General features: G+C 34.5%; 2 protein-coding genes across 5 annotated transcripts; one reads left to right on the forward strand and one right to left on the reverse strand.

The window, feature by feature from the left end:
• The first annotated feature begins 186 nt into the window (after positions 1-186).
• On the forward strand, positions 187-3,205 carry LOC100259321 (uncharacterized). The gene is made up of 2 exons (XM_002275707.4): positions 187-521; positions 1,407-3,205. Exons 1-2 carry the CDS (start codon positions 216-218, stop codon positions 2,697-2,699), a joined length of 1,599 nt encoding a protein of 532 aa, XP_002275743.1. The 5' UTR covers positions 187-215; the 3' UTR covers positions 2,700-3,205.
• On the reverse strand, positions 2,701-12,340 carry LOC100264494 (tRNA(His) guanylyltransferase 1). 4 transcript variants are annotated; one of them, XM_010654567.3, is made up of 14 exons: positions 11,831-12,338; positions 11,114-11,245; positions 10,968-11,012; positions 10,446-10,615; positions 10,121-10,206; positions 8,783-8,890; positions 8,057-8,313; positions 6,853-6,984; positions 6,722-6,766; positions 5,755-5,924; positions 5,514-5,599; positions 4,803-4,910; positions 3,875-4,041; positions 2,701-3,047 (listed from the first exon to the last, which is right to left on the reverse strand). In XM_010654567.3, the coding sequence occupies exons 1-13, from the start codon at positions 11,932-11,934 to the stop codon at positions 3,898-3,900; spliced, it is 1,587 nt and encodes a 528-aa protein (XP_010652869.1). In that variant the 5' UTR covers positions 11,935-12,338; the 3' UTR covers positions 2,701-3,047; positions 3,875-3,897. The 4 variants fall into 4 exon arrangements, 3 of the variants coding, with proteins under 3 accessions (XP_010652869.1, XP_010652868.1, XP_010652870.1); XM_010654566.3 differs by lacking the exon at positions 2,701-3,047 and having other exon boundaries at positions 3,691-4,041; XM_010654568.3 differs by lacking the exon at positions 2,701-3,047 and having other exon boundaries at positions 3,691-4,041; positions 11,114-11,174; positions 11,831-11,943.
• Between the last annotated feature and the right edge of the window lie 992 nt (positions 12,341-13,332).

The raw sequence follows: 13,332 nt of genomic DNA on the forward strand, positions 1-13,332 counted from the left end.
TTAAAAAAAAAATATTAATGATTTGTGAAATGTGTGTTTTTTTAAAACTCGAAAAATAATTTTTTATTGGAAAAGACAATTTAGTGGACGTTTTTTTCAAGAAATTGGAAACCCAAAACGGCGTCGTTTGGAGGCTCTTCTGGTAACTTCCTGGTCGAGGATAACGTATATGTTTTTGGCTAAACTGGTTCCATCGTAATCTCACTTTCAGGGCCATGGCTCTCGAGCTAAAACCGTCGTATTTTCTAACCAAAACAGCTTTTTACTTCCAAAACCCCCAATCTCCCATCCCCAACACCGCCTTTCCTCCACTCCTGCCGCGCCGAAAAACGGCTTATTTCCCGGACACCTCGTTTTCTCTCCGGAAAACCAGTTTTCGTGCCGTTTCGGCGGTTTTGGAAACGAATGAGACGCCTCTGGCGGACCAATTAGCTCCTCCGGTGAGAATAGTCGCTCTCGTTGGAGATGGCAGCGTCAGCCCTTTAAAATGCGCTCCATGGGTGGAGGTTATGCTTCACACTGTGAGTAATAAATGTATCTTTATGTCTTTGGTGGCTGAGAAAATGTAGGAAAATTAAGAATCTAAAATTCTGAATCTTACAATCTGGGCCGGAGAAAATAAAACTTCCACCTTATTATCGTCTCATCAAACCAAATTTTAAGTGTTAATTTAATACGATACTATAGCTTAATTTATGAGAGGGGAGGTTCTTCAATGGGTGGAAGTGCTGAGTGCTAATACACATTTTGGGCTCATTACTAAATAATTTTAGTTTATATATGTGTGTATATATATATACATGTGTGTAAACCCATGATTAAATTTATGAGACTTTTTTAGTCCGATACAATTTCTACAAATTTGGGACCGTATTATTACAATTACAAATGATATCAAAGTTAATATTCGACCTTATATAGCCTATATTTAAAGTTGTAAGGGTCTAAAATGGATAATATTTACACTTAGTGAAATATTATGGATAGTATCAAATGAATAGACAATATCTGCAAAATTGAGAGAAAACCAATATAAATAATATTAAAGTCGATGTGAGACTTGAAACTAAATATGTATGAACTACCAATATAAATAATATTAAAGTCGATGTGGAATTTGAAACTAAATATGTATGAATTCCTTTTAATCATGTAAATGCATTTTAAAACTGTGTGGACTTAGGTCTAGGACAATATCTATATAATTAGGAGCATATCATTATAATTATTTTTTGAAAAAATTGCCTAACAAGCCTGTACAGATGCGGATGGGTAGGGCTTGGATTTTCTATGAATGGACTTTGGCTACTGAAAATGAATAACCATTATAAATGGGTTTTGATGGATCATGGAGGATTAGTGTTTAATGAATCTTGTTTATAATGGATTTGGCTTCTCTAAAACAGGCACAAAGGCTGAAATGGGTGGATGAAGGATTTGAGATGCTTGTGTTTACAGACAACCTCCATCAATCCAATGCTGATGCGGTTGAAACCCTGAAAATGGAATTAGGCCGGGCTGATGTTATGGTCATTGTTGCCGTTACCACTCAAGAATCAGTCGAATGGGTTCAAGCAAATTGTGAGAATATTCCAAACATAATCTGCTTTGATTCATCCCCTGCTTTGGTAAACAAACTGGGAGGATCTTATGTTCATACTGAAACCAAAGGGGATGTCTTTGGCAAAATTGCTGGAATTTATCAGAAAGAAGCAAATGAATCTGCGGAAGTAGTTAAAACAGTATCTGAGGCATGGCAGCGGTGTAATTCTGACGATATAAGGTTTTGCATACTGGTTATAATCAATGCATATATAAGGCCTGTGCCGATCCTGAAGAACTTGAGAGCAAAGGGCTTTTCTACCCTGAGCTGCATGGTGTCCAAGTGCGGCCCCCAGATACTGAACTGCCTCCTGGACCCTGACTGCCGGAAGGCTCTTCAGTGCTTGAACAACTGCAGCCCGGTCGATCAGGTGTGCAATTACCGGTGCATTGCTTCCTATGAAAGTCCAAACCTGGAGGCGTTTTCACTCTGTGTGCTACAGAAAAACAATTGTCTTGGGCTGGACGCGAAGGTCCCAGAAAAGCCTTATGTCCCTCCAATGGCTAAGTTTCGAGGGGGGGACTTGTGTCATGAGACTGCTGAAGATCTTTTCGTTGGTTGGCTGGGGTGCCTGGACTGGAGCTGGCGGGTCGTGGCAGGGCAGAACCCAGCTTACGATCAGTTTCCTTGCCAGTACCAGCTGTTCTACAGGGGGAAGGCGAAGGGCTCGTTCTGGTATGAGCCAGTCTTTCAGGTGAAGACTTTGGAAGGGAAGGTGGTGTGGAGGAGGCGAAGGTATCGGGTTAAGAGAGGCAAAGTTCCAGGGACATTTTACTTCAGTGTCTTGGATAATGGGGTTGTTTCAAATGAGTTCTGGACGATCGTGGATGTGCCTGATGATCTTAGCTGGGGCTTGTTTCATTATAACGGGGCTGCTCGAGCCGCCGGACAGTCTTATTCTGGGGCTGTGCTGGTGAGTCCAGATGGGGCATATCCAAATGAGAAGGAAAGCAGAAGATTACTGTCTGCCTTGGAGGAGTGTGGAATTAAGGAATGGGAGATGTTTACAGTGAACAACTCTTCGTGCCGAGATCCACCTCTGGGAATTCCAGATGGGTCGAGTCTGCACAAGATGATCCAAGTTAAGGAACATTAACTGGAAGCGAATGTTTTCCAAGATTTCAAATAATGGTAGACGATTTCAGATTGTTTCACAGAACAAAAGTAGGCCTTTGGGCAATGTCCAGAAGCTTGTTTCAGGTTGATTCTGAGAGACAACAGAGTACATTCCCCATTGGTTCTGGATCAGGCAATTAGAGCTCTGAATACATTCTCAACAGTGGAAGTAAACATGCTAGTAAAAAAGCCTTCTTCAGAAAGTTCCAAAAGGGTAAAGCAACATAATCAATTTATTGATTTTCTTCTCTGGCATCAGAATTCATTCTCCATCCACCGGACTCTGTTTCCTCAGGTGGACCTTCAAGTTGAGGAGTTAATCAAAATGCTGTCAAGATATCAATAGGTTTGGTATCATGATCAGAACTCAATTCTCACAACAAAACAAAGGTCTACTCAACATGAATTACATGTTATTAAAACCTTTCATATGAATCTTTCAGAAAATTTTTAACTAATATTATCAACAAATATATTATTATTGCATACTCCGATCATATGTACAGTGCAACCCATCCTTCGTTTCTCAGATTTTTAATTCCTTACATTTTTTTTTAATTGTTTATATCTAGAATTTATGGCAATATATGTTGTATATGTAGACACCAAGGAGTGAAAATATGGGGAATTCAACCATTAAAAGGTATAGAAAAGAAGAGTAGGCTAATTGTTAATCAATATGTTGAAATACCTCCTAGTTTGTAAAATGGGCAGCAAGGTTCAGCTAGTATTTGTGTGTATATTCTACAAGAAGCTTGTTTTGCCTTGAAGCTATTTGGTAATGTTTTAAAAAACAATTGTCAAAAAAGCTTTTGAGAGCAACTTTTTGAAAATTATTCCTAATAGATTTCAAAACAAGCTTTAAAAATCCTTCCCACATGCCATTTCTAAATGCCATTCCTTAGGTACAATTACAGGTGAGTTTCCACTGCAATAGAGGCTGTACACATAACTTGAAATAACTTTTTGGATTTATAGGGAAAAGTATGGACTTTATTGATATGAGGAATTCACTTTCAAATAAATACTATAATTCTTGGCCTAAATCCTCCATATATCTGATCTAAGCTTACTTAAATCTACTGAGTAGAACTTGAACCTTATAAAGATACAAACACCTACCTGTAGTAACTTTATATATCATAAGTTACTTACAGGTTTTGACAACCAGAAATGCTTTAAACCATGTGGGGCTTCTCATTGAGGATGCTTGGGTGCGCTTCCCAGAAACTTTGCTCAATTATATTACATTGTTCCACAACAACTTTCTTCCCAGATTTTTCAGCTGAAGCTCCGTTCTCATACATCCCAGTCTTCTCTTCCTGCAAATGAAATCATATCCAGCTCGACTCAGGAAGGTAAAAATAGGTGCATACAAAACCATCAACAATTAAAGAAAATCCACTGAAGAATAGCATAGAGCTCATCCTTCAACTCCATTAGTAGAATAAAAAGCTTGCCCCGTTTTTCTTTTTCCTCTTCTAGGTGGAAGATTAAGCATAATGTTTCAATTTAGGGGGTGAAGTTTTTGAATAATGGACCGGTACTAGATAAACAATGTGGAGGACTTGATTCACCCTGTTTAGTTTTTTTCCCGGAAAAAACAATAACCTTCAAGAAAACTAAATGAATGATCCCATGCATGAAAGAATGTGCATGCTGGACAAGCAGGACATAAGCAGTGAGCAAATTGATTAATATTGTGTAGCAAATGTATATGGCATTCTAATGCATACAGTTAAATATAATTAGGCTGAAAAGATCTTAATTCTCAACTAAATGATTTTGAGTGCAATAATTTACCAAACCAGAAGGGAGTTAGCATGAAGTAGTAAACAATTCTTTTCAAGTACTCAGGCATAGGAAAGAATGTCATGCATGTGATGATCATGATCTATCTGATCTATGGCATGTTCATCAAGCTGTGAGTTTTTGTCTCAATGAGCAGCCATGGCAAGATATAGGCCAGTAGGTCCAAATTTCTACTGATTGAGCCAGATGGTCCAAGCTACATTCTCATTAGCAGTGTATAAGGCATCTTATACCATGAGAGTTTTGTTTTCAGTAAGGAGATAAAATTAACCTCGTTCCAGAAGGCAGAGGATCCTTGACGGAACATGAGTGGCAACGTGTTGTAGTCAATACCAAATTGCTGGAGAAGAACTTCATTTTTCTCTCGTGCTTGAGTACCCTGTTGAATAAAAGGATTAAATACCATAACCAAGGGATGAAAATAGACTATTTTCTGGCCAAAACCATCAGTTCTCCAATTTGAAACTATGTTGGAAAGACATTAGGGAAGATCTATGCTAATTATGCAATAGGCAATATATAGTTTTGAGTTTGTTTTGCCTGCCCTTCATTTAGGGGAATGCCAGAAGCTAACTGACTTATAAAACAGGATATTACAGCTCCATTAAGAAAAATCTCCACAGTTCCCCTAGATTTTTATAGAGTCTGTGCTCCAAATTAACTTAAGACCATGATATTAGTCAGAGAGAAGAGAACAATAAGCTTAAATTCAGCCTGTTTAAATGGTAAACAGCTAGAAGTTGCCAGAACATAAAAATTTCACTCATGAAGGAACTTCCCTTAAACTAAGCTTACTAAACGTCTAAGTTCACATTGAACCAAACAGACTAAAAGAGTCAACGATAATAATCTGTATTTGGAAATTAATCTGATAGACAAGCATGCCTGTAAAATAAATCTTCCCAAAAAGATCATTCTTCAAAATCAAAAACATGAAAAATTCTGGAACTTTTTCTAGTGTGGTGTGCATAGAATTTAGCACCTTTAAATAGGCTTGAGCTTCACTTTTGCTCTTTCCAGACTTAACAAGCATCCAGAAACAGGTATTATATTGATTGTTAATGTGGCCTGAAAATCCGAAAAGAGAAATGCCAGAATACATACATTAAGTTTACAAACATGAGATGAGCGTGAATAAACTCAAACTTTAAGCAACTGTATATGTAAGTGATTGGTTGGGCTTTACAAGTTCTATAATAATAAAAAAAGTGACAGCTACTCACAATCAACTTGTCTCCATGTCAAATAATCTCGGAGAATCTCAGATGTTGGATACAATACAGCCCGTCCATCAAAACAAGGCGGGTACTTCAACTCTTTCTGTGGGAAGAATTCTTTCCATTTCATTACATAAATGGAAGTGAAGTACGATACAAGAGCAGTAACTATTTCGCTGCAAAGGTGATTTTTTGTGTCAATTGATTATTGAATCAATAAGGAAGAGAATGCATCTAAAGTAATGGATGGAAAGACTGTTAAGTCATGTTTGGCAAGCTTTATAAAATGTGTCAAAAGGAATGTTGGGTCATGAATGCCTTTCCTGCCAAAAAAGAGACTCACAGCACAGGCCTAACAAGTTCAAACTAAAACATTTAATTTAAAAAAAAACGGATTCTTTACTAGCCAAATCGAGGCTTTAATATGGCCAGTTACTCCTCAAAACTTTTTTTTTTCTTTTCTTTTTAAATAAACAGGATACACTATGCCCAAAAAAATCAGAAGATATCCCTGGGGCTTTTACACAAAGAACCTCTAGCATAATTGTATCTCGGTCACTATCTATACATGTGACATACATCCATATACATATGGGTTCACCACAAAGGAAGTTCCCACTCATAAAATTTCCTGCCAATACTTTGTTTAATCCACTTGATTTCTGGACCATACTATAGGCAATTTGCAAAAACTGCTCAAATTGTAGCATATTTCCTGAACAAAAATATCTCAATCATAGCATATTCCTGAATAAAACATCTCATTATACTTCATGCCAAGACATTGTGTGTGGGAACCCCTTGAATAGCACATTCAGAATGTCTGCCTATGCACCAAGTGTCACATTTCACAAGACCGAGAAGAGTAGGTTGCTTCCTCCTGTCTTCCCATCCTGACTTCAATATACTAAAATTGTATGCCTAAACTATATTGAATTTGAAGGGACTAAAAGGGAAATGATGGAAGAGAAACCTGCCACGCCTTTGATAGAACTGAGAATCCTTTTTCAGAACAAAGCTGAAAATTAAAACATGAACAATGTCATCACACATAGGTAGAATCATATAGTGGAACCAACAGAACATACAAGACCAATGCAGTACCTGTATTCATCACTGACCCCATATGAGAAGATGACATCTTTAAACTGCTCTAACACAGCCACTGCACATGAATTCATAAGGTTCAGAGCTTGCTCATCATTCGGCTTCTCAAATTCATGAACTTCAGAAAATCTACCAAAAGTCATAAAACTGAATTCTTGAGTTTCACTTGCAGTTTCTAAGCATGGCAATCAAGCAAACAAAAATCCATCCATCAAATATTCAATAACAAACTGTGCAATAGGTTTTCCTGAAAAGTGGGCAAGTGTAACTCATATATCCATATTTGTGAAAGTACAGGTTGTTAGGAATGCTTGATTCAGTTAGTAGATAACCGGTTGACTCAATGATGGAAAGTGGTCACCAACGGTTTATTGAGTTAAGTACCTTTCCACATTGGATTACATAAATTGATAGTATGGAGTTTCTATTTTTTGTGGATCCAAGGCATTAGCATAATTAATGGAATATGATGTGCATACCGCGTCTTTAAATATAGAGTTCAGTCCCTGCACTTGCTCACTAGTTCCAACCTGTGCCATCAAAGCTGTGTATCATAAGGCTAGAGAAGAGAGTGGAGGACTCTCTCGTTTTTGCAGGGTCTTCATTCAAACTTTTCAACTCTTTCAGCATGGATGCAGATTCACTATTTTTTTTAATAGGCATACTAGTTTCATGTTGGCACATTATATAATTGTTTAATTATAATGGCTATTAAACCTATTTGTTTATAGTTATAGAAAGAAATGATCTGGGTGAATTGAGAGATTTGAGAAAAATTTGATTAGCAATTGAACTCCTTGTCTGAAGTTTTCTTCAATCAATCCTACATTTAGCTCATGGTGAATTCTACATACTGAACTGTCCAATTATCCCAAAACTTTAAAGATTAAAAATCGAATGTCCAGCAATGTTAAATTTCTATTATCTTCTACAATAAAGAGGAACAAGAACTTCTGCATGCAACCTTAAAATTTGTAGGATGATACAAATTTTACGAACTGTAAGAACTTCAAGATTGTATACCCTACAAATTTTCTTGAACTTTCCAGGAAACATCAAGTGGGCAGAGGTCAGGATCATTCAATATTTAAAGGTGGGACTCATCAAAGGTTAAGTTTTAACTCCTTTAATCGACAAATAACCTAAGGAAAAGATCTTTGCCAACCAGCAAAGAGTTATGCAAAGAGTATGAGTAGCTCACCTATGAAAATGGCAGCCATCGATTCTAACCACAATCCAAGTAAGTGGCATCAACTTGTTTTCAAATTGGAAGGACTTAACATACTCAGGTTTAATGTTGTTAATGTCCTCTCTGAAATCACCCAGCTCCTTGAGGAGAAAAGGGTGCTCATTCCAGAAGCTTCTTGCAGCTATGTTATCTGAATGAACTATGATTGGCTTTCTCCGCAATCTTTTAACAGGTGTCCCATTTTCACTGTACTTCACAATAGCTTCAACCTGGATGATGTTGAAGAAAGATTTCAGCTTTACAAATTAGAAGTCATATACAAAGGGAATGAAAATGATAGCACGTGCAGATCAAAATGGTGAAAATAAATGGGTGCGACTTATTAGACTTGTTTATGATGATTGTTTTAAGATAAAATCAGAAATAAATTTACCACATCTAATTATTGTAAATATATCTATACCTGTACTTTTAGCTTTAATTGAACTTATGGCAAATTATTTTTGTGATCTAAGAGGTTGCAATCATGTCTCTTTCAACATTTCCAAACATATAAACAGATGAGTCAGCATTTTTCACAAAATGTATTTTACCATGAAAAAGTGAAACCAAGCCAACTCAAAATCCTCTCCCAAAATGCACATTTTCAAGGGTTTGAAATATCCTAGAAAACAAAATCTGAACCTTGAAAAGATTTAGGTAACAGGATAAAGAATATTTAATACAATAGAATATAACCTGTGTCTTGCAAACACAAGACCCCTGACGAAACATGGAAGGAAGATTTTTGTAGTTGATCCCGAACTGTTGAAAAAGCAGCTCATTTTTTTCTTGTTTATGAGTCCCCTGCAGAGTTGACAGACACCACATGAGAAGGAATAAATATTGGGATTTATTATAAAACGATTCTTAGTGCATGATTCGGAAGAAATAAGGTTGTATAGGTGAGAATACATAGGAAAAATATATTTACATGCATAACCAGATAAGACAAATTGGAAATTTTTGTAATTCCTATCCCAAAGAGTTTGATCATATTCCAGAGGGAGGTTTCCAAGATATTTCACCTTTGGGGTCAAAGGGTAGGAGTGCATTTTGAACCTGACTAAGAACTTAATAATTAAGGCTTTGTAACATCCATCCACACACAAGGCTTGTTTACACCATTTTTTATCTGTCAAATATAAACATTTTACAGAAGTCAAGATCACATCTCATGCTCCCCTTAGGATATGGGCTTATTTGTTGTATAGATTATTTTCTTTTTACAGCTATCAGCTTAGACTTATTGCCAGATATTCTTATACTTCAGAAGCATTTTCTTTCTTCTAATCAATTTTTCATAATAAGGAAAAAGGTCAATGTAAAAATTTTTTTATGACCACACTATAAGAGAACATCAGGGCCTCAAGACATTGAAACGACTAATTATATGATACAGCCATACAGGTGCCTTCAAGCTCTGCAGACCTTCATAATGACACAACAGAAAACACAAATTTTGACCAATTATCTTTAAACTATGCAGGAATGCCAGAATCCTATATAATCCTTTTACTTACCCCTTTCCATATATATATTTTGAACAGAAAAAAACAACTTAATTGATCTTTAAAGATAAATACAAGAAGGATGAGCAATCCTTCAAGGATATACAAGAAAAGAAGGCACTTCCCCCTTCCATATTTACTATAAAATCTTAAAAGATGCAGATCTTCATGCTATCAATTACGTTTTTTTAATATGGTTATACAATCATGTGATCAGGTAAACAAATTTCTGGTCCTTATTTATGATGAAATGCAATTTTATGACACAAATTCCCTTAGAACCCAACAAAAATTGTCTACAATAATTGAATCAATTGATGCTATACTACCAAAAAAAAGAGCAGACCATGAAGAGAGATTTTCCAAAATCAGAAGAAGTAAAGAATCAATCAACACAAAAATCAGAAATCCAATGGAAATAGGAGTTAGAAGCGGCAAAATGAAGATAGGTGAGTACAGGTACTTATGTATGGATATATATATATATATACACAAATAAAAATAAATAAATAAATAAAACCAGCACCTTTAAGACTTCTTGTGCTTCCTCTTCAGTCTTTCCACATTTAACCAACATCCAGAAACATGTATTATACTGGTTATTGATGTGACCTAAAAAACAGAATACATGAATGATAGATTGAATGCCTTGAGTTCCCAAAAGCATTTAAAAATGATAGTTTCAATATATTGAATTCCCAATATTGTATAAACATTTCCTTCAGAATTTCATACTTCAAGGAAAACCACATTTATATACCACAAAATCTGAACCAATTGAAGAAGTTCTAAACACATAAATATTTGGAGTGTTCAAACTGATTTATCCACCTCATGAGGCTATTACTTACAATCATTTTGTCTCCATGCAAGATACGTTTGAAGAACTTCCATTGATGCACAGCATATGACCCATGCACGAAATGATGGGGGATACCTTAACTCCTTATGAGGGAAGAATTCTTTCCATTTTGTGGTATATATGGAGGTGAAGAAAGAGACAACAAGGGATACTATTTTGCTGGAAAGACAGTATTAGAAGTGAGTTAACAGTCAATATTTCACCTAAAAGAAGTTTCAAATTTAGTAAAACTCAAAATGGCAACCTCCATCATAAGAAAATAAAACAAACTAAGATTGCTGGACTGGAAAAGCTCTACTTCCAGTCCATATTGTCAATTCTAGTCAAAGTGAGCCACTGAGGCATGCATATAGGGGCTATATTAGGTCGGTAATAAGGCATTGAATGTGTAAGATGTGGTCAGAGCTTTAAAGAAAATGGCTCCTGCCCTCCCACATCTCTACATGAGTTTTCTCCCAAAGACAACAATTGTACATGCATATCCTAAAGCCAGAAAATTCAGAATAAGAACCTGGCACGCCTCTGGTAGAACTTGGTTGTCTTCTTGAAAACAAAACTGCAAGTCATATTACCAAAATAGATGAAGTTAATAATGTAAAAATGGACATATAAAGTTCAGCAAATTGAGATTAAATAGCAAAGAACAAACTGCACCACCTGTACTCATCACTGAATCCATATGAGAATACTATGTCTGGATATTCCTCTAACATAGCAGCTGCACATGAGTTCATCAAATTCAAAGCTCTCTCATCATTCGGTTTCTCAAACTCATGAACTTCAGAAAATCTAACAAAAATTGAAAACAAAGAAATAAAAATAAAATCATAAGAGTTCCAAATGCAACATTATTGCCTAAAACCCCAACTTATTGCAGATTCAGAACATAGCATGATCTGGTCAGTGAAACAAAAGTCTAGTGTCATCTTATGTATTGGAACTCATCAAAATGAAGACAAATCATAACATATATGTGTGAATTGAATAAGACCAACTGCAAAAAAAATTGATTTCTTAAATTGATAACTTCAGAAAATCTAACCAAACAAAAAAAAATAAAAAATCCTTGATGTGATCATTGCTGCAAATCTACAACAAACCCGCTTCAGAAAACCCCAGTAGCTTCATTGAGAACAGTGTTCCCAAATAAGTATAACTAAGCCCATCAAATAGCAGTAAAACATAGCAGACCCCGATGATGAATTGATGACTAAGACCTCATATGGACACAACTTTATGAAACATATTTTCCGATTTTAATTTTTTTTGCCCCAGAAAACAGCAATTATATTCGAAAACATGCCCTTCTCAAGCATTTCAATTTCCTTAGATTCTCAAATACTTAAGCTTCAGAACAGAAGTTCAGCGCCTCACCTGCGAAAACCGCGGCCGTCGATTCGAACAACGATCAGGTTGGGTGGCATGACTTCGTCTTCCACTTCGAATGACTTCACGTACTCGTATTTACTGTTCGCCATGTCCCACTCTCCAATGAACTCCTCCTTCTGCTCTTGGCTTCTCACGGAACAATCACCGAACACTTGGTGGATGCAATACAGTTGAAACTCAGAACACAATGTGAACGCTCGATTTCAACTCTAGAAAATCAACAAATTTTCCCCTTCAACCCAATGATTCGAATACCGATTATTATGATCACAAAAACTGAAATGTTACAACATGCAATTAAGAAATTGAAGGCTAATAATTTAGAGAATTAGGGCGTGTTAGACAAAGATTTCCAAGATAGTTCTCAAAACCACTTTTCCATTAACAAAATTTTGTTCATTCGCATATAAAAGTCTGAACTATCTTTGATTTGGGTGTCCGTGAAATTTGAATGATTTTTATGAAGTCTCTATTTTGCAATTTATTTTCAAACTTTTGCACCAATATACATTTTTTTCCTTTATTTTTTTATTTATTAAACTATAAAAATTATTAGAACGAAACTATTTCAAATTGAAAGGCCATTTATTTTAGAGGATTAATTATAAGTAAAAAAAAATTACAATACATTTTAAAATAAAAAATATTATTATACATTTTAAAATAAAAACATAATAAAAAATAATGAACAAATTTAATATAATAATATTTTTTTAAAAAAGTAAAAACTGAACCCGAAACAATATTTTACATATTTTATTTTTTAAAAATATTTTTTACTTTTTTAATCAAATAAATTTTTAAGAAATGAAAAATTAAATTACAAGTTTTCAGAAAATAGAAATATAAATATTTCATTTTTTAAAAGATAGTTTATTTAATAACATAAATTTTTTATGAAAATAAAAAATAAAAAATTCAGAAAATTGAAATAAAAAATTAGAAAATTATTTTTCAAACAAATGTAATTTTAGAGTGCAATTGGAAGTACTTTTAATTGAATGGATTTTTCTAAAAATATTTTGCAGAAAATCACTTAGATATTTGTTTTTTTACTTAATTTTAAATAGAACTTTTAATTCTTAATAGCATTAAATATTAGGTTATTTATTTTTATTAAGCATTAAAAAAAACCAATATGTCATTTTTCTATTTAAAAAAAATTAAATATTTTAACTTTTTTTATTCAACAAAAAAATTTATAATATGAAACAATAAAAAAACAACATAAATTCTTAAAACAATTTTTTTTTAACAAAAAGTCAAAAAAATAAAAACCCTCGTACCAAAATTTTTTTTGGCTTTTTTAAAATAAGTTGTAAATTAAAAAATTTTATTAATTTTTTTTTAAAGCTTTGTCAAACTGCTTAAGAAATATTTCTTATATAAATTTAAATTTGCCTATTTTTTCAATTTTTTTCCTTTTGCATTTTCTCTTGAGTTTTCTCAAATTTGAACAGAAAAAAGGAAAAAGAACCCTCACAAAA

Source organism: Vitis vinifera, chromosome 7 (assembly GCF_030704535.1).
Source record: "Vitis vinifera cultivar Pinot Noir 40024 chromosome 7, ASM3070453v1".
Taxonomy (NCBI): domain Eukaryota; kingdom Viridiplantae; phylum Streptophyta; class Magnoliopsida; order Vitales; family Vitaceae; genus Vitis; species Vitis vinifera.